The sequence below is a fragment of the Desmodus rotundus genome, chromosome 9 (assembly GCF_022682495.2).
Source record: "Desmodus rotundus isolate HL8 chromosome 9, HLdesRot8A.1, whole genome shotgun sequence".
In the NCBI taxonomy this organism is placed as follows: Eukaryota; Metazoa; Chordata; class Mammalia; order Chiroptera; family Phyllostomidae; genus Desmodus; species Desmodus rotundus.
The window spans coordinates 98,054,323-98,078,392 of record NC_071395.1 but is presented as its reverse complement, the minus strand read 5'-3'; the positions used below and the strand labels follow the sequence as shown (position 1 = coordinate 98,078,392).

Here is a 24,070-nt window from a genome sequence, read left to right as displayed (position 1 = left end):
CACAAATATGCCAAGTTCTTTTGAATGGCTCTCCTATCATCAGTCACATGGATCTGTCCTAGGTTTTTTGCCCAGTTTCTTAACATTGAATAGTTAGGATATTTTCAGTTTTCCATTATTAAAAATAATTCCATCATAAATAGCTTTGTAGATGTGTCTTTGCATGATTTACAATTGTAAAGGTACAAGTTGAATACATTTCTGACAGTGAATTGTTTTATCAAAGGATATGGACGTATAAAATTTTACATATGTTGCCAAATTCCCTTTCAGAAGGGTTTACCAATTCATATTTCTTCCGAATATATACGAGCATCATTCCATTGGTAAGGGAGTATCTTATATACTTGTTATTTTAAACTTCAGTTTTTCTTTTTAAAAATATTTTATTTATTTTTAGAGAGAGAGGAAGGGAGGGTGAGAGGGGGAGGGCAACATTGATTGCTTGCCTCTTTCACTCCACCAACTAGGGACCTGGCTCACAACCCAGGCATGTGCCCTGACTGGGAATTGAACTGGTGACCTTTCGGTTCACAGGCCAGCGCTCAATCCACTGAGCCACACCAGCCAGGGATTATATACTTCTTATCACAACTTTGAAACCACTATCTTTCCACATTTCTGGTATAACAATTAAGAGTTATACATTTAGTTTTAGAAATAAATAAATTCAGTTTTAAAAATAGATTGACAGCTTTTTCTTTATATCCTCTTAGGAATCATCTCCACTGTTAGTTATCTTGCTATGATAGCATTCTTATGTAATTTATCTCTGCATAAACCATTAAACATTATGGTTCGTCAGAATCCGTAGAAGCTCTCAGATCTTTCTCATTCCCTTAATGTTTATCATTGCTAAATTTAGTGATATATTTCAGTTTTTTATATGAATGTCAACATTAATTGTTAGAATTATAATTTACTACTCTATTCATGTAACATTTAAACAAGCTTTCCTGAAGAAGCTTTAAATTCACATTCAAAGTTTATGAAATGTAACTGAACACATCTAAAGTAGCATAGTCTGAAATTTCCTTTACCTCAAAACCTATCTGTTGTCTGAGAACCACTTGTTCAGCTGTATAACAGAGTATGCAAAGCAATAAATATTTTATTTGAGATAATGTTTGCACTTTTAGTTTCTCTACCGAGATTATAAACACACACAGAAATAGACGTTGTTAAATGAAGTTATTCATAGAGTACATAGGTGGTCTCTCATCGCTTACCACTATCCTGTACATCTCTAATCTTTATGTCTGACTTAAGGCACAAATTAAAATGAAGCCAAGATAATTTGATGCTAATGTCTGATATTATTCGGCGAGAATGATTTTGAAAAGTGCTGTGGGCTTTCTTTAACTTAGAGCCTTTCTGCAGAGTTCACATTGCTACTGCTTTGCGAAGCTGAATGAAAATAGATATATTTTCCATTTACAGATGCAAAAATCTAGGACACGAGTGAAGGTGACTTGCCAGAGCACAAAAGCCTGGGAGCCAGCAGTTTCGTGGCAGATTCGTTAGCTTGCTGTAGTATGTTCACCTCCATGTACCTTCGTTTTATCTCAGACCCGAATGAGCTGAGATACGCCAGGAAGCAGATTACTCCTCCCAAACATGGCAGTGTTGCCATGAGCATTTACCACTCAATCTAATCTTCAGGCAGTACCTCTGTTCAAGTATATAGTAACACGGTTCTTAAACTATATTTAGTATTTCTGATTTGATCAATAACATGTAATTTATTTATAATATACTTAAAATGAACACTTTAGGGTATATGCTTAACTTTAAATCAAAGGTGGTGATATTTGATTGGCGTGTATAATCTCATTCTCCCTTAAGAACTGTCATTTCATGTTTCAGTTACACCCGTCACATCTTCATTTTTATGGGTGATCTTCCAAGAATAAGCTAAATTAGGAAAGTGTTATTCAACTCAGTCTCATGTGTCTTCTTCAGCAGAGTAAGAGACTTCCAAGTTGTAATAATAATGCTCTCCAACTTGGAAGCCCTTTGGCAACGATAGTTATTGCCTGAAATTTAGTTAATTTTCACACACTTTGATCCACATTGACTTTTGTTGGACCTGAGATTTTAAGATCTTACAAAACAGCTAATTAAAGTACCAGAAAATGCATCTTCATCACAATTATACTGTAAGTAGCTAATTACTTTTAAATGGTATATAGAAAACCAGAAAAGTGATGGAGCTAAATTTTCAGATTGTAGCAGTTGGATATTTGGGGCGTTTATAAGCTTTGAAACAAAGCCCTAAAAGTGATACTCATTGATATTCATAACAAGTTATTAATTCAGTGGTTTTCAAATATAGGAAAAATTATTTGAATCAGAAAGGCAACGGAAACAACTGACAGAAGAACTCCACAGTGTGAAACAGGTAAGTGCATGTATTGTGTATATGTGTTGTGTATGTGTGTGCAAAAACATACTGTGTATAACTGTAAAGCAATGATGCTGTACAATATCCTCGAACATGTACATGTGAGTAACAGAGGCTGTACCTGTCCCGCAGTATGGCTGCTAGTGCTCAAAGAAAGGCTAAAACTCCTCTTCGACATTGCTTTCAAAGCCAGATCTCCATCAAGTGCAAAGATCATTCTTATTGCTTTTCTGTTCTTCTTTCTCTTCTATTTTTTCCTGCTGTTACTCACACCTTACATTATTAAAGGTAAAAGCAAAATAAGCAATAAAATAAATAGCCCTGTAAGAGAGAGCTTTTTTTACTTTCATAGAACATGCATGAATGACCCATGGACACGGACAACGGTGTGGGGATTGCCTGTGGGAGTGGGGGGTGGGCTGGGCGGAGGAGAGCAAAGGGGGAAAAATTGTGACAACTGTAATAGAATAACAATAAAAACTTAAACATAATAATAATAAAAAGTAAAAATTTCTTCAAAGAATTTAGGTAGCTTACAACAAATACAATGATACCATAAAACAGATATACAGGCAACAAACAAAGAATATAATAATGAGAAAGTTAAAAGAATATTGTTGGAGATAAGTGGCAGTCACTTGGTTCTGAATCTCCCCAACGTAATGCTCCCAGAAAACATAAAACCAATAGTGCAGATAAAATCATACAGGACCTGTACCTTCAATGTGACTATGTGACAGAGAGCACCACAGCCTTCAAAGTATATATTAAAACAATTTTTTTTAAGTCCTACAGTTTGCCTGCCACTGAAACCTGGAATACAAAGAGCAGAGGAGATAAGGCTTCAAAACAGAAAAAGAATTAGGAGAAGCATAGCAATTAGATGAAGTACAAATAAACTTGCCGCCAGAAAGAGAAAATGGAACAATTAGTGCCAAAATACTGAACAAGGTCATGAGTTGGTGGTTCTCCAGACTTGAGAAAAAGTGTGTGCAGCCAGAGGTGGCAGCCTTGAGAGTCATTGCTTCTGGGGGAGAATCAAATAAATAGAGAAGGAGTGGTATCCCTTGGAGACTAGGACGTGAAGAGAAAGAAGGACAATGAATAACCCTCACCGATACTGGCCTGTGGAACACATTACACAGAAAGACTGGTCAGTTGCATCAACAGGGGAAAAAATGACTTGAAATACAGACAGGAATCTTTAAAAGACATTTGTGTGTGTGTATTCCTCCAGATTTGAGATCTCACTTCTTGGCAATGTTTGGCTCAAATAAACTTTTATAAAAATTAAAAGAAAGAGAGGAAAAGAAAGGAGGGCATAAGAAGGGAAAATTAAGGATCTAGCATAAATGAAGAGAAACAAGGTTTACCAAACCTTCTCCATCCATCCACTCTACAGCCATCAACAAGATCCAGAAAAGAAGTTGCACAGAAGAGGGTGCTGTTGAACTGAGAACTCTTTCAGTGAAAGAAAAAGGAATAGGAAAAAAAAAAATCTGTCCCCACCATTACAAAACAACTGTAAAAATCAGACAATATAAACTAAAGCTTTCCTCAGACAATATGAATTAAATGTGTTCCTCTTCAAAACATTTTGACAACAAAGTTGTCAAAAACTGTACTACCACATTCCAAACTCAATTAAGTATCCTTAAGCAAGCATTTGACATTAAGAGACAGAAATTAAAAAACTAAGAAGAGAAATTGACCAAAAACTGGAAGAAATGAAATGAGACTTGATAAAACTTAGGAAAGAAAGAGAAGGAAAGACAAAACCAAATTAGAAAAGAAAACTAAATTACAAATTGCCCAAGAGAGAATATAGTCAAATGAAAAGGCATCGAAGGTATGGGAAAATGAGAAAGAAAGAAAGAAAGTTTCTTTGAAGTAAGTAAAAGCGCCTTAACAGCACTAATATTTAGGACGATCATCCAAGGAAACTTTTCAGAACTAAAAGAAGACCTGTGTCTGTTTGGGGTACTGGGGAAATGTGACCTGGACGGATCAACTTTAGGACGTATTCAGTAAAACTCTTAGACGTTAAAAATAGAGAAAAATATGTACAGGTCTCCAAGTCAGAAGATCAAATCACTTATAAAGGGCAGCATCAGCCTTCTCAACAGAACATGAAAAGTAAGGCCGTAGTGGAGCAACACTTTCAAGAAACTAAAGGAAAGGAAGTGTAAGCCAAATATATTGTATCTGACCAGGCTGACACTCAGATGTCAAGGCCATGGAAAAGCAATTTGGAAGACTTGCACATCCATGTAGTGTCCCTGAGGACTCCAGGAGAGGGTGAGTTTCATCAGACCAAAAAAATAACTGCACTAACTTTGTCAAGAACTTCCAAACCTTAAGCATTTTACATATGTTATTTTGTAGCTTAGACTGAAGTGAGGGTAAGTTCATGGGTGAAAGAACAATGTGAAAATATTACATGTCTGGCAGAAATCAAAAGATGCAATTTATTTTAAAAATGAGAGGATGACAGAGAAAAAGGGGGAGAATAGACTATGATCATTATCTTTTTAAGTAAAAGGTGGTAATAAACGGATACCATGTGGAACTGACATCAAACAGTAAAAGATTAGGTAAAAGTAGAGAGGATTTCAGTCACTATGAAAAGCAATATTTAAATAATTTAAAAACATAATGTAACCTAAATATAAATGTAACCTATAGAATGAAAATACAAACCTTCCTGAATACCAAAAGAATATTTTTTAAAAAGCAAAAGGGACACATGAAATAAAGAAATCCAGTAATTATAAGGTACTCAATAATTTCAACAACAAAAAAGAATGTTACGACCATTGAGACGGAACATAGTAGTCATCCTAACTAATCTGTATGGGATTAACACACTTATTAAATGAAAAAGGTTTTCTTAGGAACATAGACTTTACCAGAACTGACCTCAGTAGAGATAGAAAGCTCAACAGACCTACATCCACAGAATAAGAAAAGCTGCGAAGAAAGCGCCCTACAGAAAAGGAGCAGGCCAGATGGTTTCACAGGGGAATCGAACCGAATCTATGGCGACCAGTCCGCAACTTGCATAAATGGCTGCAGAGTACAGAATAATGAAAGAAAATTTCCAAACTCTTTTCTTGAAGCAAGTTTAATATTTGATGCCTAAGCCTGATTAAAATAACACACACAAAAAAAATGAAAAGAAAAAGAAACTGCAGTTAGACTAGCAAAACAAGGTGGGGGCACATGAATTTGAAAAGAAAAATAAATCTGTTTGCAGATGACATAATAGTAATTCATAACACCCAAGAGAATCAGTGATAAAAACTCACTTAATGAAAAATTTACAAGCTAGCAAGATATATACAAATAATCACCCGGAGCTAATAGCGTTCTACACCAGTGGAAATTGTCTCACACTTATGGTCACTTGGTACTTGGAAAAAGTTCACCCACAGTTCAGTGGTAAAAGATGCCAGTTACAATGCGTGATGGTATAACTAGCAAATAGTAACGTGAGGAAAAATTGAATCTCAACCCCTACCTCATATCGTACTCAAGAGCTAACTCTGAATGGATCGTCAATTTAACCGTAAGAACTAAAACTATTCTAGAAGAAGCTTTTGTGTCCTTGGATGAAGCAAAGTTATCAAACTATATACCTAAGGTAAGTAAGTTTCACTGTATATAAATTCTACCTCCACACAGCTGTTTTTAAAAGAAACAACTAAGCCATCGGATTAGCAAAAATTCGAAAGCTGGATATTGCACTGCTGCTATTTCAGAAGTACAAGATGAGCCCGGCACGTGTCGCACCAGAAAATAAGGAGGTGCTCGAAATGAAGGGAGCATGTCACAAGAAACCCGCTTGAAGGGGCTCCCACTGGCCAAATCTGGAAGTGCTTGAGGCCAAGATGATTAAATACAGTAATGAATTGCAAACCATTGAAAAATAAGTAATTCACGAGGCCATATCATTAGTACAATAAATAGATAATTAGAAGAAAGGAGGGCTCGTTGCTTGTTGGAGTCGGTTGAGTGCTGACTGGTTAACTACGCAGTGGCTGCCAGATTTGGGAAATCAGCACTTTGCATCTGTTTTTTACTAAACAGAATGATTACTAGACTGAATCAGACTAGAATCATCAGATGCTAAATCTAGGGGAAAATTTCGATGAAGAGCAGAATATTTACATATTAACATGGTTTTAAAGTCACTGCCTAGAAACTGCTTATTAATTGTAAGGGGAAAAATAGTAAATACACAGTAGTGAGATCAGATGACTCTATCACTGGTGCTGTCTATTGACATCAGATGGGCATGTGTGACTCCAAATGGGAGGCCTTGAAGAGGAGAGAAGAGCACCTTGTAGTGTCATAGCTGAGAATGTATAACCTGAATCTGGCCACCAGAAAACATTAGACACACCTGAAATGAAGGGCAGTTTTTTTTTTTTTAAAGGTGTCGAGTGTGTGTGTGTGTGTGTGTGTGTGTGTAGTTGTATTCTTCAGAAATGTCAGTGCTCTGAAAATATAGAAGAAAAGTGATAAAAAGTTCTGGATTGAAAGGCTAAACAGCTGTGAAAACTAAATACAGTCCTGACCCTAGACTGGGTCCTGCACTGGAATGGGGAAACCACCATGAAGGATAAAGTGTGTCAATAGACAAAATCGGGAGACAATGGTAGATTAGAGTATTGAACCAATGTTCAATTTCCTAAATTTGGTCATTGGAGTATGGTGTGTAAGAGAGTATCCTTCTGCTTAGGAAATACTGGTGGGTTTAGGGTTAAAGAGCCATGATGCATGTAACTTACCCTCAAATGGTTAAGAAAAAAATTAGATGTGTTTCTTTGTCTGTGTTATGTACACACCATATATATAAGAGAGAGAGAGATTGAAAATATGCAAAATCTCAGCAACAACAGCCTCTCCGTGTCAGTGGCTTACAAAAGTTCTTTCTCACTTATGAACATCTTGGCCAAGGGTGAATCTGGTGAATTAGGTAAATCTGATCGACGGGTATGAAGATGTTCTTTGTACTGTTGCTATTCTTGCAACTCTTGAGCACCTCTGAAATTATTTCCAAATAAAAAGTTTTTAGACAGCACTGTATTTCGTTGGCCAGTTTTCAGACCCCCATTTTATTAAGTATTTTTGTACTTTGGTGGATATGCATTTTTATTTCTTTTAATTCTGTATTTTCAATACCTTCCTCAGTTTCTATAGCCAGGCCTTTTTACATTTAGATATTTCTTTGCCTCCTGAAAGTGGACATTTATAAATCTTCTTTCTTAATTTTTATGTGTAGAATAAATTAGAGGGTGGAGTTCTCTCTAACACTTAATTAAAATTTTGTCTCCTAAATGCTTGGAACTTAAAAGCTTTAAAATATACTTGACATAAGCATACTTTATAAAATAATAATTACATTGTTAGCTGATTAAGACATGAATCTAAAGAAAAATAGCATTTTTCTTTCTTTTTCTAGCAATACCTACTTTTTCTACATGAGGCCCTTCAGTATTTATTTCTCTGAATGGATTAGTTTCTGTTATTAAGGAAGGTCAGTTCTGCATTAATTACTAATCAAAATTTGTTACCAGAATTTAGTAAGATTCAGTAGAAAAAGATGGGACATAGATTAAAAAAATAAACAAGAGAAAGAATCTTAGATGATGAAAAGTGAATTGGCATTAGAAATAGTATAGTATCGGGGTGGCCAAAAAGTTCATTTGTTTTTTTCCGTAAGATGCTCTAGTAGCAGCGCTTAGTTGTCTTTAACTTCGTTCAAAACAGTTGTGTTAGATGTATTGTGACAGCTGTCGTATCAGCGTGCATTTAAAAATAACTTACTGAAATTGGTGGATTTTTGTATAGCCATTTTAATATTGAAGATGGATGAAAACACACACTTTTGGCATATTATGCTTTATTATTTCAAGAAAGGTAAAGACAACTGAAACACAACAAAAGATTTATGCAGTGTATGGAGAAAGTACTGTGACTGATCGAATGTGTCAAAAGTGTGTTGAGAAGTTTCATGCTGGAGATTTCGTTCTGGATGATGCTCCACGGTCAGGTAGACCAGTTAAAGTTGATAGCGATCACATTGAGACATTAATTGAGAATGGTCAATGGTATACCCTGTGGGAGATAGCTGACACACTGAAAATACCCAAATCAATAAGGTTATTGGTGAAAATGAAAAATGTGTCTTTTATTTTATGGAAAAATCTAAACAGACTTTTTGACCAGCTCAATAAATAATGAGCTTTGGATGAGACCATGTACGTTTATACTCTGACCCTGCCTCTTGCTTGCTTTTGGCCTTGGTCAATCAAATTCACCTTTCTAAGCCTCACTGTCCTCATCTGTAAAATTAGTTTGATAACAGAGTCACTCACAAGAGTATAAGAAGCATTAAGTAAAGTTATATGCATATTATAAATGTATATAGCTCATAGTAAGCACTCGACAAATACTAACTATTATGGACATTATTATGAATAACAGAAGAAGAAATATTAGGTGCTGACAAGGAGGTGGAAGTGATTTGTTTTAATTATTTGATTTAGAGGAAGAAAACTTAATTCTGGCTGAGGGATAAGGAAACTTTCTATAGAGAAGGTAACACATGAACGGGACCAGACGTGGAGAGGGAAGATCGTTCCAGGCAGAGGATACAGCGGGGAAATTCTGGTGTGAAATTAGGGTCAAATTAGGCTCTCTTTGTTGCTAACCCTACTACTATTTGCTAATGTGTCTGTGTCTTCATTTCTAAAGTGTGATGATAATATCAGTTTTATAATTTGTTCATAGAACTTGAGTCAGGAATATAGTAGGCTCCTAAAAATAATAGTTTTGATTTTTATTCTTTTGTCATCATTACTAAAGGTCCTAGGAATCGTGGAAGTGTCAGGAGTAACATCAGGCAGGGGGTATGCAGGTGTGCTGGGGTCCAAGGTTATAGGCACTTGAATACCAATCTAACACTTCAGACAATGGACTACCATTGAAGATATTTCAAAGGGGGAAAAGATGGTTCACTTGTGCCATGTATGATCTGACCCGTCTGTTTCCATTACATTCTACATCTGACTTGGTCCTACTTTTAAAAACCTGCAGAATTGTTCTACTTTGCGCCCTCCCCATCATCATCACCTGCCTATGTTGAAGTTACAGCTTCCTACCAGAGCGCCCTGCTCTTACCCTTCCCCCACCCCCATGAGGTCTAATCAGAGCACAGCAGCCAGGAACATCCTTGTAAAACTTAAGTGGACTCTCCAGGACTTTCCCTCTCACTCAGAGTGAAAGTCAGCCCTGCAGGTGGAAGCCTGAGAGGAAACGTCAAAGCCTCCGCTCCGAGAGCCCACTCGATCACCCTTCCCATCCCCATCCACACCCACCTCCAATGGCCAGTACTTACATATACAGTGTGATATTGGTGGTAAAGAATAAATCATATTGCCATTTTTTGTCTTTGATTTCTATTCTAAGAAAATCTGGAGTTGAAATTCAAAATACTGAAAATCTTTATAAAACTCACAACTCAGCCAAATTTTGAATCAACCGATCGTCAATATTGGTAAAAAAATAGTTCTTGAGCATTTATTTTGTGCCTTAATTGAAGATCTTTATTTTAATCTTCTATAAAATATTTCTCCTAATCTTTTATCATAGCTAAAACTACCATATCAGTCTAAATAAAAGTGGTTTACTCTTTTATGCAAAAAATGCCAAGTCATTTTATAACTGGGCAAAGTTGCCAGTGTTGAACATTTACTTCTGAGTTCAGGTGAGTAATTTCATTGCTTATTTGACTGTTAAGAGAAAGCTTAACAAATTTACCATGCTATTGCAAAAACCTCTTTATATTGCTCACTTTTTATATGTTTAAAAAATATTTTACACAACAAACTGCGTTGTAAGTTGCCACTGCATTCATCTTGAAATTTGCAACATACCTTCTTTTAGTCTCGTTTTATCATTCTGGTTATATTACCAGCTAACTCATCTCTACTTATGCAATATTATACACTATTCCTTAACTTTATATTAATTTTTTTCCATACCTACGCTTTTAAATACAAAAATTTAATTCTAATAAAAATGAGTATATCAATTTATTACCAATTATGACTTATATATGTATTACTGTAACCCATGCTGCGTGCATAAAATATTCAGGTAAGCACACTGTTAAACTGGTATATAAAATTTTTGAAATTAATTCACTCATTAACCACATCAGTAATGTGTTTATGTATATTCCAATGACTTGCATTTCCGACACAAACACTACATTGGAACAGTAATCTTAAATGATACAGTGATTAAAGTGAAAGGCAATTATACCAAAACAATAAAGTTCTGTGTAATGGAAAAATAGTTTACACTTCTTAAGTTTTTTAATTTAAATACAAACTAATTAAAGTTAAAACTGGACTTTTTTATTTGATTAATTATATTTCAAGTGCTCAGTAGCCACATAGAGCTAGTGGCTGGCACATTGGATAATGCAGGTCTAGAAGTCTACCATCTTGCTAGTCAAGTTGTGGTTCAGGACCAGCAGTCAGCAACACCTGGAACATAGTTAGAAATGCCTTCTCAAGTCTTACCCCAGACCCACTGAATGAGAATCTGCACTTAACAAGTGCTTGGGTGATTTACATGCACCTTAAAATTTGAGTAGCACTTGTCCAGGTAATAGGCAATGGTGGATTTGACTGGGTAGTGGGCATGGGGTTATATCAGGTATATTACAGGGGTCTGTGTGAAAGATAACTATGAGGGTAAAGTCCACCAGACTTAACAGTGATAGAATGTATAGTAACAATCAGAGCAGTCAAGGCTTTGTAATATGGTGACTGAGAGGCTGTAATAATGCCATTAACAAATAGGAGAAATGAGACTGAGAGTAAAGAAGTTTTAATTAATGTTATTTAGTGTGTATTTTCCAGTTTTACCAAAAATAATAAAAAGTATATGTATTTGTGTTTACAAACCAACATGCAGGCATACTAATACAACTATTCATTTCAGAAACAAACATTGCAATAAAAAATGTGCTACCCGAAATCAACTTAATACTGTCAGTTTTTAAGTGTATTTAATCACCTTCTCTTATGATGTACAATGCCATTATTTCAGTGATATGGGTATTGATAATAAAAGAGTTCCTATACTTTAATGAGAATAACTACCTCTCCATTTTTTCAAGGATTAATATCTTTTTTCACAATTAGCAAGAGTCCGTAAAAATTACAAGTAGAGAGCATGTATATCTTTTGTCTTAAAAACTTTTAAAACCAGAAACTTGAGTTATACAAAATTTGGCAATGTTTTTTCCCCATTGTTTGGTATGCTTTTGAAGGTCTTCACAGGAAATCAATATAATTCCACCCCCTCCTCTCTCTTCCCTTGCTGAGAGGATGGATGGATATATATATATACATATAGATATATATATATCTCCTTTAGTACATAGGTAACCTAGTTATTAAAATACTACCAGATTGATTTTCAATTTATTTTACAATGGTTTCCAGTTACTTCCAAAGGGAGAAGAGAATACAATTTGATATCCTTTACTTACTTGTAAACTTTTAATTGAATTATTTTGAGATAGTGGCCTGATCCTAAGAACAAAATAATCTCCTCTTTTTGAAGGTATATTAGCTATTTTGAACTATGGAAATTAATTTACCTTTTTTAATGTATTGATTCAAAAGAAAGTAATGAAGAACAAAAAAAGGGGAGGAAGGGGCAAAGGGAAAAAGAAAAGGAGAGGGAGGGAAGAAAGAAATATAAAATGAAAGAACCAAGTCTTAGGGGATCCATTTTCATTAGAAATAGGAGGCACCTTACTTTATTACACCAGGCACAGCTACCAGAATACTTTACTGACTATTTTGTCAAGAATTGGCTGTTCTGTTCCCTAAAAATCTAAGTATTTTTGATGAGTTCTTACGCCTTACAGAATAAACCAACTTTACCATTTAAAATTATGCACACAATTTCCCATAAAATTACACTTCTCGTTATTTTTTTCTTCAAGTTTTAACAACTTTTAACAGGCATGGGCCGTCTTCTAGCAACTTCCTTTGATCAACAGCTTTCCAAATCCTGCTCTCACACTTAAGTTGTTTTTAAAGTTCCTTTCAGCGTAGTGTTATGACCTAAGGCAGCAACGAATTGGTGAAAAGTCCAAAACCAAAATAGTTAGCTTGTCTGAACCAGTCTTTGCCCTAAAGAAACACAGGAAATTGTTCATTTGGCAACTTCTCCTGATTCAAATAAGCCCAGTTGTAGTTGGCCTCGCTTGCGCAAAGGTTGGGTTGACTGCTTGAGTCCTCAATCAGCAATGTGAGGTCAAATCAGCACAGGATTCTCTCCGGATGGTTGCGGTTGCGCATAAACTTAGTTGCAGCTGGTGCAGCTGGTGCTGCTGGCCTGTGGGCTATCTTGGTTTACGGAGTAAGCAGCAAAGGAAACTTTAAGGACAGAATAAATTTACTGTCTGTAAAGAGATCAATAAAATGTGATTGCTAAAGAAGTATTCATGTTTTTACACTTTCAGAGATTGTGTTTCTTTGTGCACTTATTAAAGAAACACTGAAATCTCTAATTTCCAGAATTGATGAGTTCCCACACTCCTTTTATTCTTCTTTAGTGATCTGAACTTTTTATATTATTTCAGTATAGTAAATATTCTAAGATGCCAATTTCGTCTTTAGAGGGAAAAAGGAGAAAAACATATATTTGATTTGTCGGTCTCTTCTGTTGTAAAAGGTTGCTACAGTAAAATGTTCTTATGTTTCCATTTCAGATGGTCAGTTGTGACCTCAGGATATCAACTTTTATGTTCTATGAAAAACCGTCTTTACAAATGTCCCTTGTGATACTCTTTTATAGCCACAGCCACCTCCTTCCATCCCCTTTCCCTAACACCTGGCAACCACTAATCTTTTCTCTACCTCTACAATTTTGTATTTTTAAGAATGTTTTATAAATGTTATCAGACAGTGTGTCACTTTGGTGTTGGCTTCCTTCACTCCACATAATCCCCTTGGGATCCATCCAGGTTGTTGCAAAAATCTATAGGTTGATCCTTTTCAGTGCCAAGTGTATCTATAAGAGTGGTGAAATCTGATTAAGATCAGTGGATTGTATCACTGAAGTTCCCTGGTTGTGATATTCTGCTGTAGTAATGCAAGATACAACCATTGCAGGAGACTGAGTAGAGTACAGGGAACCTCTGTATTATTTCTTGCAACTGTGTTTAATCTGCAATTATCTTACAGTGGTTTTTAAAAAGAAAAGAGCCTCTTTGAGAAAAGAAATTATAAAGCTCTTACAATGATAGACAGCAACCTAAGTGGAGAAACTTATTAAACAAACTTGGTTGGATTTATTTTTCAACATTAATTCCCTTTATGTAGAACAAAAAATGACCACTGTATTCTCCACCATTAGACTTTGCCCAAGAAACTGCCTAAATTGAAGACGGCATGCTTGGGATGGAACGCGAGGACAGCCAGCTGGCGTTCCTGTTTGCGCAGACACCAGCCATAGCTAGTGATTCAGGGGAGGTGAATGTAGCATTCTAAGCAAGCATTGGCAAACACAGATGTCTTTTTCAGACTCCCCATTTCCAAATAGTTGTTTCTCTTACCATTGTAAGAATTCTGAGAGAAATTTTATTATTCCATTCATACCGTAGAACCCATTCCAATTGTGTCAGATTAATTAGAATTGCAGAATTTTCAATACTGGAGGAATTCGGAAAGGAGGTGATCTTATTCTTTACAGAAACCTTGCAGCTCATTTGATGACAGTATTTTCTGTAGTTGGTTGGCTTAGTTAGAAATAATGTTAATGTTCTGGATTCCATTCCGTGAGCCACTTATTTGCTGGCTGTTAAGGGACCACATTCAACTAGCTAGCTTTCTTTCTTTCTTTCTTTCTTTCCTTTTTATTGAATTTATTGGGGTGACATTGGTTAACAAAATTATACAGGTTTCAGGTGCACAATTCCACAAGACATCATCTGTATACTCTATTTCCCAGCTGTAAAAAAGGAAGAAATCTACCCTTTGCAACAGCGTAGATGGACCTGGAGAGCGTTATGCTAAGTGAAATAAGCCAGTCAGAGAAAAACAAGTACCATATGATTTCACTTACATGTGGAATCTAATGAATAAAATGAACTAACAAGCAAAAGAGAGACAGACTCATAGATGGAGAGCAGGCTGACAGCTGTCCGGGGGGTGGGGGTTTGGGGACTGGGTGGAGTGGGGTGGAGGGATTGAGCAAAAAAGAGGAAAAAAAACCTCACGAACAGGGACCCCGGTGTGGTGATTGCCAGGGGGAAGAGGGCGCAGGGAGGTAAAGGAGGGAACGCGGGGATAAATGGTGATGGAAGTAGATATTCAACAGTCTTTAATAAATTGTTTCACACATGCCTGCAATAACTTATAAGGGAGCCTGGGCAAGGGAATTTAAGAGACATTTATTTAATGCTTATTCTGTATTGATGCACTGTGAAAGCTAGACATACTCTCTACAAGGAGCTCTCAATGTAGTAAGAAAAATAGAGCAAACTTTCACTTTCTACAAAGCATTTCGGAACAGGTACCCTATAGCTGGTGAGTTGTCTCAGGCATGACTGTGTTCCAGAGTAGGCATTACTCCCTATAACTGCCCTTATTTAACTAAAAACAAGTACAAACCTCTAAAACTCCGGTAGTCAGTTGCTAAGAGAGCACCTTTCAGGGTATATTGTAAACATCTCTGGGTTAGAGCAATATAAATTTGGCTGACAAACTAGTAAATTTTACCTAAGGAGGAAGTAGTGATAAGGCAGTTGATACTATAAAATTCTTATCTTGGCAGCTTACTACGTGAGAAACACTTTTGGTATTCTTACTTCAGTATGGGACTTGTGACATTGTGTTACATGATTTATATTCACAAACTATTTTAGAATTAAAAACAAGACTTCTCTAGTCATACCTAACCCAACATAAATAAATCACCCTATTTGGAAATATACTTTGATTTGTTGTCATCCACGTTAGTTGCCAAGGATCATCTATGACCATGGTTTTCCAATTAATTTGTGAATTCCATCCCGATTCTTCAGTACTGAAAGCAGCTGCTTTCCTGATGTGACTGCTAGTGACATTCTGCCCCTCTGACCACATGTCCCTTACATCCCCTTACCTCTCCTGCTATTTCTTCCTCACTTCTCTCTCAGTAACTAATAACTATGTTCCCCTTCTCCCCACATCACTCTATATCTTTATTGTAGTTTATTAACTCTATTTCTCCCAAGTCTGTCATAAATATTTTCACCTACGTGCAAGTTGCCGTTGTAATATTTTTCAGAGTTTTTTTAAACACAGGTATTTTTGTGTTATTAAATCTATCTTTTTCACATACATATTTACCTAGTCTTCCTTCCATATCTATCGTTATTTAACCCATTTAAGAAATTATTTCATTTGGTGAATGGTATGAGGTAAAGGTCTACACTCTACACTTTTTTCCAAATAGTTTGTTGTCACAACCACTTATTGTTTTATGATATCTCTATTATTATAAATTACATGCTTATATAATCCCGGGTCTGTTTGGGGCATCTGGTCTTTTCAGTTGCTTTGTCAATAAATATTTATTGGGTGAATGAATGTTCTATCTAACTCTTCTTTGGCCAGTACCAACTCTTGTAGCTTTATATATGCCTTAAGTCCTTGGGCCCTGTCCAATCTTCCTCCTTTCTTTGTTGTTGCTGTTTTTCAAAATTTGCTTACCAGTTCTCATTGATTCTTTTCTTCCAAATCAACTTAAGAATCTTACCGACTATTTAGATCTTACTACATCTAGATTCAAGTTTAGAACTCTTGGTCAGTTCCTTCAAAACAAACAACATTTGATAAATTCTGATTCTGATTGGATTAAACCCAAGGTTAGTGTAGAAAGAATGCATTTCTATCTTTAAGTGAGATCTCCCCTAAACTCCAAACTTCAGATTAATTCTAAATGTTTAATAGGAGAAAAATGGGCTTTGAACTGTACCAGGTTTTGATGAACAAAGTTTAAATTATGATTATGAAAAGAAATTTCTAATACTATAAATGTTCCCCTTTGGTACATTTATTACCAGAATTAGAGAAGTAGGAAAATAGGTTTTTCTTATATGTCATTCTTCACTAAACTGGAAAATATATGTTTTGGGTAAACATGTTGTTTTGACTAATATTTATATTGCGTATAAGCTCACATGATAAAATTTACCAGATAGATGTGCTTATGTGTCTGTCTTTAATTAGGGGCTTCTTTTTATAAACAGAGATTGAAAATTGTTTCTTTGATGGTCTTTGATGTTCAGAAGCAGAACTCAATTTTGCACTTTTTGGAGACTGGGGGTAGCGTCAGGTGAAGAAGTTGACAGCTCTTTGGAAGGTTAATTAGAGCTAATTATAATTTGATTGACCTCCTTTTCTTCCAGAAAGCTTAACCAAATCTTGCTTAGCAAAGTGAGCACTTTGCTTTCTTCATACTAAGTAAAGAAAGTCTTTGTTTCTTGGATTTGCAAATATCTATTATTTTTACACACTTTAGAAAGAAGTGTCATAGCATAAATCATTGAATCACGGTTATGGGGGGGTGGGGTTGGAAAGGACCTTCAAGATGTATAGTCCTTTTGAGAGCATGTACTACATTAACTTATGATGGGAAAGTGTAATTTCTAGGGAAATATAAACTAGTGTGCATAATTTTTTGATCTTTAAATTTTTTAGATGTATTTAATGAAAAATCAAGAAGTGAAATTATCAAACAATAAGGTATAACTGTCTTTTTTCACCCTTGATATTTTCTTCATTTCACTTGGTTTTGACATAATCTCATTTGCTTGATTAGTACTACAAAAGGATTTTTGTTTAATTTAGATATAAAAGGAATTTAATGAAATAATTCACTTTCTATTATGTGGTGTTTTTCATAGCATGCTTTGTGATTGTTATTATAATTATTTATTTAAATGAAATGTAGTTCTATTACTAATCCCATAAAGTTGAAACCTTTTATGAAGAGCTTGCCTATGAAAACTTCTTACCTAATGAAGTTCTCTAGGGCAATTATTACAGCGTATGAAAGGCGGAATAGTCACTTGCCCTTGTTGCCAACTCCGTTGCATCTCATGTTATTGTTAGGTGGAGCACCTGTTCATATCAGGTAGGGTGCTTACTCTCAGACAGCCTGTGTTCTCATTGGGGCTGTCAAGACCCTTTCATTTTAGAAATTTAGGTAGTAACATATTTGTATTTTAAAGACAGTTCAAGATAGCAGTAGGAGCTACTAAGTAGTATGTGACTAATTACAGGTAACAGATGTAAAAGACAGAAGGAGGGAAAATCATTGTAAGCTGAAGTGGACTGGAAAGATTAGAGAAGGTAAGATGAAGTAGATTTTGAAGGATAGGTGAGAATCGGACAAAGAAAAAAGGTGAAAAGTGTGTATACCTAGTGGAAGGAATAATGTGCTCAAAAGGATCTTGGAGGTGGAGAGTTTCATCTGGGAAAATTGTAAGTGACTGTCCTTGGAGATGGTAATCATGTAAGAGAGCTGAATGTGCTAAGACTGGAAAGGTCGGTTTGGAACAAGCAGTAGAGAACCTTGAACTATGGACATTGAGGATATACTTTTTATCATGTCTCATGTACTTAGGCTTGTAACCTAAGGTGGAATTGAGCAATATTTTAGGAAAATTGGTCCTTCAGAAGTGAAGTGCAGAACACACCACACTGAAGAAAACAGTAGGCAGGGTGATCACTTACGTGATTTCATAGTACCTACGTGTGAGCTGGTACCGACAGGAAGCAGTAATGTGGTGAGAATGGGGATTAAGGAATGGCTGCAAATATACCATTAATGAAGACCTCACTGTGCTTGGTAGCTGGTTGGGTAAGGAGGTGGAGTCGTGGGCCTCATGTATGCATGGCGGGGGAGTGAGAAAGGAGAGAGCACATACCAGAGGCAAGTATAAAGTACTGTGGATTAATTTTTCCCCCAAATGTGTCCCTGCTTACGGGATGAGCTGCAGATTGGTTTATGAATATCTTCAGATTACTTTGAGATCATCCACTGAGAAGAGTATCATACATATTTTACCAAATCTGATACATAAGTTAAGGAAACTAGATATAACTTGTCTTTAAACACTTTTCCTTCAACAGCCCTCTTCCTGGAGTAACCCTAATCTTTTTCACAAGATGTAATGGGACCTAGACCAAGAAAGGCTTTCCAGTGAGTGAATGTAGGAAGCTGATAAGAGAAGTGTTCTTTCGGGCTTGGTAGCATAAGTTACATTCCACTAAAACATATATCTCTTTGAAGTCTCCTTTTTCTCCTGTCAGCCATTGACATTTGAAAGATTTATTGATCAGCCTGAAATTACAGAACTTCTAAGGCTAGTGATGCAGAGGTGCCAGCCGAATTACGAACGTGCAACTGCTGTTGGTGCTTTTCCCTTTCACTTTGCGGAGCCATCACGACTCCTAGTTAGAGAAGAAAAGACTTTACGTGGTTGTTGCTAACATTGAAAAAGGCGTGTGTGCATTATCTTTGCAGGCGACTTCTCTAACTTTCAATAACTGATATTACTCATTGAGTGCCTCAGGAAAGTCCTTACTAAATCATCTGGTTCAGCTCTCTAATCGCATAGCTAGTTATGTGTGTTTTTCAAAAGCAGTAAACAGGAATAGGAAAAAAAAAAACTGTAACAAGAACCATGGTAGTTTCTTTAACCCTCTTGTGAGAGTTGTTTTGACCTTATAAAGAAGATACTGTTATTTCCCATGGCACAGATGAACGAACTGAGTCTTAGAGAATTATACCACTAGAAAGTGGAAAAAAAAAACCCTATCTAAGACTCTGACCTCGGTATAGCTCATCTCATACCCATGTTTTTGAGTTCTATATCATGTTGCCGCATGGGGAAGAACCGCTTGCTGTATGTGGAAAAACACACACCATCTTGTCTTCCTTCTGGGTTCACGCTGCCCTTTGTGTGCGTTTATAATGCCCTTTGTCTCAACACAATCACACAGCTAAGGTCAAAGTATTTGTAGCCTATGAAGATTTTCATTAGTGTGAATTACATTTTCAAAGAAGAATTTCGTCTGATCTTCCTCGAAGATTCATTGTGAAATTTTGAGGTGGAAAAATTCTCATTTTACAACGGGACAGTATGAGTTGAAAACATTTCCTGTCTCACCAAAAAAAATAATAATTCAGAAATCTGCCTTCATAATCCAAGTCCCTTTTAGTGTATTTGCTCATACTGCTTAGTATTAAAAAGAATAATATGTTGATTTTTCTGATTTACTATTACACCTTAGTTTATCTTTTATTTTTTAACTTTCTGAACTGAATTACTCTTTACCTCATACAAAGTAAACCAGTGAACTGGCTGCAGTGTTTACCCTGATGGAATTTCAGGCTTATGGTGAGGTCCTGGCAAAGTTCTGGCTTAATCGTTACTGACATAGGAGGCTTTACAGTTAGTTATCAGAAGACGCCTGGGCAGAAAAGAAAAAATGGAGTTATGTGATTCTGAATTGCTAAGTACAAAATACTGCTGCTATCTTTTCTTTTCTGCTTCTTAGACTAAGAGTCACCATTTCATGCACTAATCTTTTAAACACCCATTCAGTGGGAACTGGGCTAGAACTTTGCCAAGGGGTCACATCTACCAACCTGACAGTTATACCTTTACAAAAGAAATAGCATGAATTTATTCAGCATCAAAACCTTTTACCACCCAAGTGCATTTCACACTGTATTACCATCAGTGTGCTATAATGACTATATAAATTCCGTCCGGATTCTTCTTTTAATTAACTAGCATTCCTTGGGCAAAAACAAAAGTGCTGTTTTTATAGAGGAATAAAAGCTGCATGAAGTAGTGTGAAGGAGACAAGTCATCAAATTAGTTATTCTTCACTGCAGCTATGGAGAATTCTCTGCCCCTCCTCTTTCTCTTCAGTGACAATATTTTTTTTTCTAGCTTGAATTGAATGGGAAATGGAGAACAACGTAGCTGCCTTGAATGTTTCTCAGTAGATTGTAATGGCCACACCCTAAGCTCGTGTAGGACTTGGCAATGATGATATTGTCATCTACGAGCAATTTTTTAGCACTTTCTATAGTTGGAAAGGTAGCATGGCATAGTAGCCAAGAACATGAACGTTGTACCTGCCTAGACTGCCTGGTTCAGATGCTAGCTCAGCCACTAAGTTTGTGATTCTGAGCAAGTTACTTAACCTTCCTGTGCTTCAACTTCCCATCCCTTAACTGAAGATAATAAGTGACGTACCTGACACAGCAGTGTGCAGATGAATGGGGGCGATCCGCGTAAAACGCTTAGAGAGCTGCCAGCACTCTGCGCCATTACCTCCTGTGCGCACAGTCACACACTGATGTGAAGTTGATGCAGGTGACTCAAGGGGACTCCTGACCCCCTCTGCTGAACTAAGTGCGACTGATGTGGCTAGATAAGTGTCCTTTCATTCCCCTGGTTATTTCTTTTAATGAGTACCCTTTTATTGTAAGACAATTACTCTACAACATAAGAAAGTCAAGGTCTGTGAATTACGGGTATAGTAGGTGATTGGTTGGCCACATCTCCCCACCCTGCACCCTGCTGCCAGACCTAGCTTTCCAAAGCACTGTGTTCTCCTCTCTGCTCAGAAGGTGTCAAGACTTCCCCAGATAGAGTACAAAATGAATATCCGGAAATCAGTTGCATTTTTATACACCAATAATAAACTATCAGAAAGAGAAACTAAGAAAACAATCCCATTTACAATTTCATCAAAAAAAAAAAAACCCTAGTGATAAATTTAACCAAGGATGTAAAAGATCTATACTCAGAATTATAAGACACTGAATAAAGAAATTGAAGAAGATACAAATAAGTGGAAATATATACCATGTTCATGGATCGGAAGAATTAACAGCATTAAAATGTCCATGCTACCCAAAGCAATCTATAGATTCAATGTAATTTCTATTAAGATAGATACCAATGGCATATTTCACAAAACTAGAGCAAATATTCCAAAAATTTATATGGAACCACAAAAGACCCTTAACTGCCACAGCAAAGAGAAAGAAGAACAAAGTTCAAGGAATCACGCTACCTGATACCAAACTATACTACAAGACCATAGTAATCAAAACAGCATGGTACTGGCATAAAAAATAGACATACAGATCAACGGAACAGAACAGAGAGCCTAGAAATAACCCCATGCCTTTATGGTCAATTAATATTTGACAAAGGTAACAAGAACATCATAGAGAAGTAAAAATAGTCTATTCAATAAATAGTGTTGGGGTAATTGTACAGATACATGCAAAAAAGTGAAACTAGATCACCTTCTTACATCATACACGAGAATCAACTCCAAATGGATTAAAGACGGAAGTGTCGGACTCAAAGCCATGAAAACGTCACAAAAGAGCAGAAGTTGTAAAATCTCTAACGTTTCTCATAGCAATATTTTTTCTGGTACATTACCTCAGGCAAGGGAAACAAAAGAAACATAAACATAGGGAGAAAATGCAGACAACTGTAATTGAATAACAATAAAAATTTTTAAAAAACATAAAGGGGACTACGTCCAACTAAAAAGTTTTTGCAGAGCAAAGGAAACTGTCAGTACCGAATGGGAGGACGTATTTTCCAATGATACATTTGATAAGGGGTTAATATCCAAAATTTACGAAGAACTTATAAAACTCAACACCAAAAAACCCCCAAACAATCCAATTATAAAATGGGCAAAGGACCTGGGTAGACACTTCTACCAAGAGAACAGACAGATGGCCAATAGACATGTGAAAAGATGCTCAACATCACTAATCCTCAGAGAAATGCAAATGAAAACCACAAAATCACATCTGTCAGAATGGCCATCATCAATAAATCAACAAGAAACAAGTGCGAGTGAGGATGTGGAGAAAGGGGAACCCTTCGGCATCGGTGGTGGGAACGCAGACTATTGCAGCCAGCAGTGTGGATTTGCTCAGAAAATTAAAAACGGAACTGCCTTATGGCCCAGTGATTTTACTTCTGGGAATTTATCAAAAGAAACCCAACACACTAATTTGAAAGAATATATACACCCCTGTGTTCATTGCAGCGTTATTTGCAATGGCCAAGATTTGGAGCATTTACACAATGAATACTACTCGGCCATAAAAAAGAAGGAAATCTTACCTTTTGCGACAGCGTGGATGGACCTGAAGAACGTTATGCTAATGAAATAAGCCAGTCAGAGAAAGACAAACACCACGCGATTTCGCACGCATGTGAAATCTAATGAATAAAACAAACTAGCAAACAAAAAAGGGACAGACTGGTAGGAACAGAGGACAGAATGACGGTTGTCAGAGGGCAGAGGGGTTGGGGAGCTGGGGGGGAAATGTGAAGGAATTAAGGGGAGAAACCCCACAACTCATCAACACAGACAACAGTATGGTGATTACGAGAGGGAAAGGGGTGGGTGGAGGTAGAAGAGGGTAGTGGAATAAATGTTGATAGGAGGAGAGTTGACCAGGGGTGGTGAACATTCAGTATAGCACAAGGATGGAGTGTTACAGAATTGTACACCCAAAACATACAACTTCATTAACCCATATTGGCCCAGTAAATTCAATAAAATGTTTTTGAAAGGTTTTTTTTGCCTGTCATGCCATTTCTACCACAGCCCAGCCCTGCCTCTCCCTCTCCTCAAGCTTTCTTATTCATCGCTCCCCTATAGGAAGCACTGACCCCAGGCAAAACTGGTCTCCGGGGGCCCTTTTGCAAATGTACCACATCCTTCTTCTTCTCTGCTCTTGTTCTCGTTCTTCGCTTTATCTAACGTGCTCTACCCTCTTCTGCCACTTCTCTAAGTCGTACCCAACGTTCTAAGCTGAGCCAGAAGAGGGAAGGTAAAAGACACCTTTGCATTTGTTATGATATAACATGTTCGTCTGGACACAGTGTCTGCTAAGTGAAGGTTGTTGATGATGATGTGCTGTCCTGTTCTATCGCAGACTACATGTGGAATCTAACCACTTAGCCTCTGTCCACCACTGTCCCCCTTATCCAAGCCACACGTATGTTTTTCTTTGTTCCCTTCCCTTTCTCCCTGCTACACCTTTGCCGACCCCCTACAGTCTACTCTCAACACAGCAGCAAAGGATACCCACTTAAAATTTAAGTACATTGTATCACTTTTCTGCTCAAAACCCTCCACTCTCTTCCCATCTCACCCAGAGTAAAACCAAAGTCCTTACAATGGCCTGCAAAGCCCCTTAAGATTGGCCCTGCACCCCAACCCCACCCCTGCCCTCCCTGCAGTTACCACTCTGCCCCCATGCCCTGCTGCCCCCTTCCTGTCCCGTTACTCTCTACTTCTGCCGCGCTGGCTTCCTTGCTGTTCCCTGAAGATGCAAGACACAACCCTGCCTCTGGACCTTTGCACGAACTTTTCCCTCTGCCCAGAAAGCTCCTCCTTGGAAAATCTTCACGGCTCCATCCTTCCTGCAGGCCTCTGGTCCAATGCCTTCTCAATGAGATCTTCACTGATAATCTCTAATTTGTTCTCTCTCCAAACTGGAGTGTATATT

At 36.9% G+C, this 24,070-nt stretch overlaps 1 protein-coding gene across 8 annotated transcripts in view; it reads left to right on the top strand.

Annotated features, from left to right (window-relative positions):
• STXBP4 (syntaxin binding protein 4) overlaps window positions 1-24,070 on the top strand; it is a 152,427-nt gene that overhangs the window by 45,902 nt on the left and 82,455 nt on the right. For all 8 annotated transcript variants that reach the window (XM_071219357.1, XM_071219360.1, XM_071219359.1 and 5 more), the window contains one exon: window positions 2,336-2,401. In XM_071219357.1, the coding sequence (XP_071075458.1) occupies window positions 2,336-2,401 (66 nt within the window). The remainder of the gene's footprint in view (window positions 1-2,335; window positions 2,402-24,070) is intronic.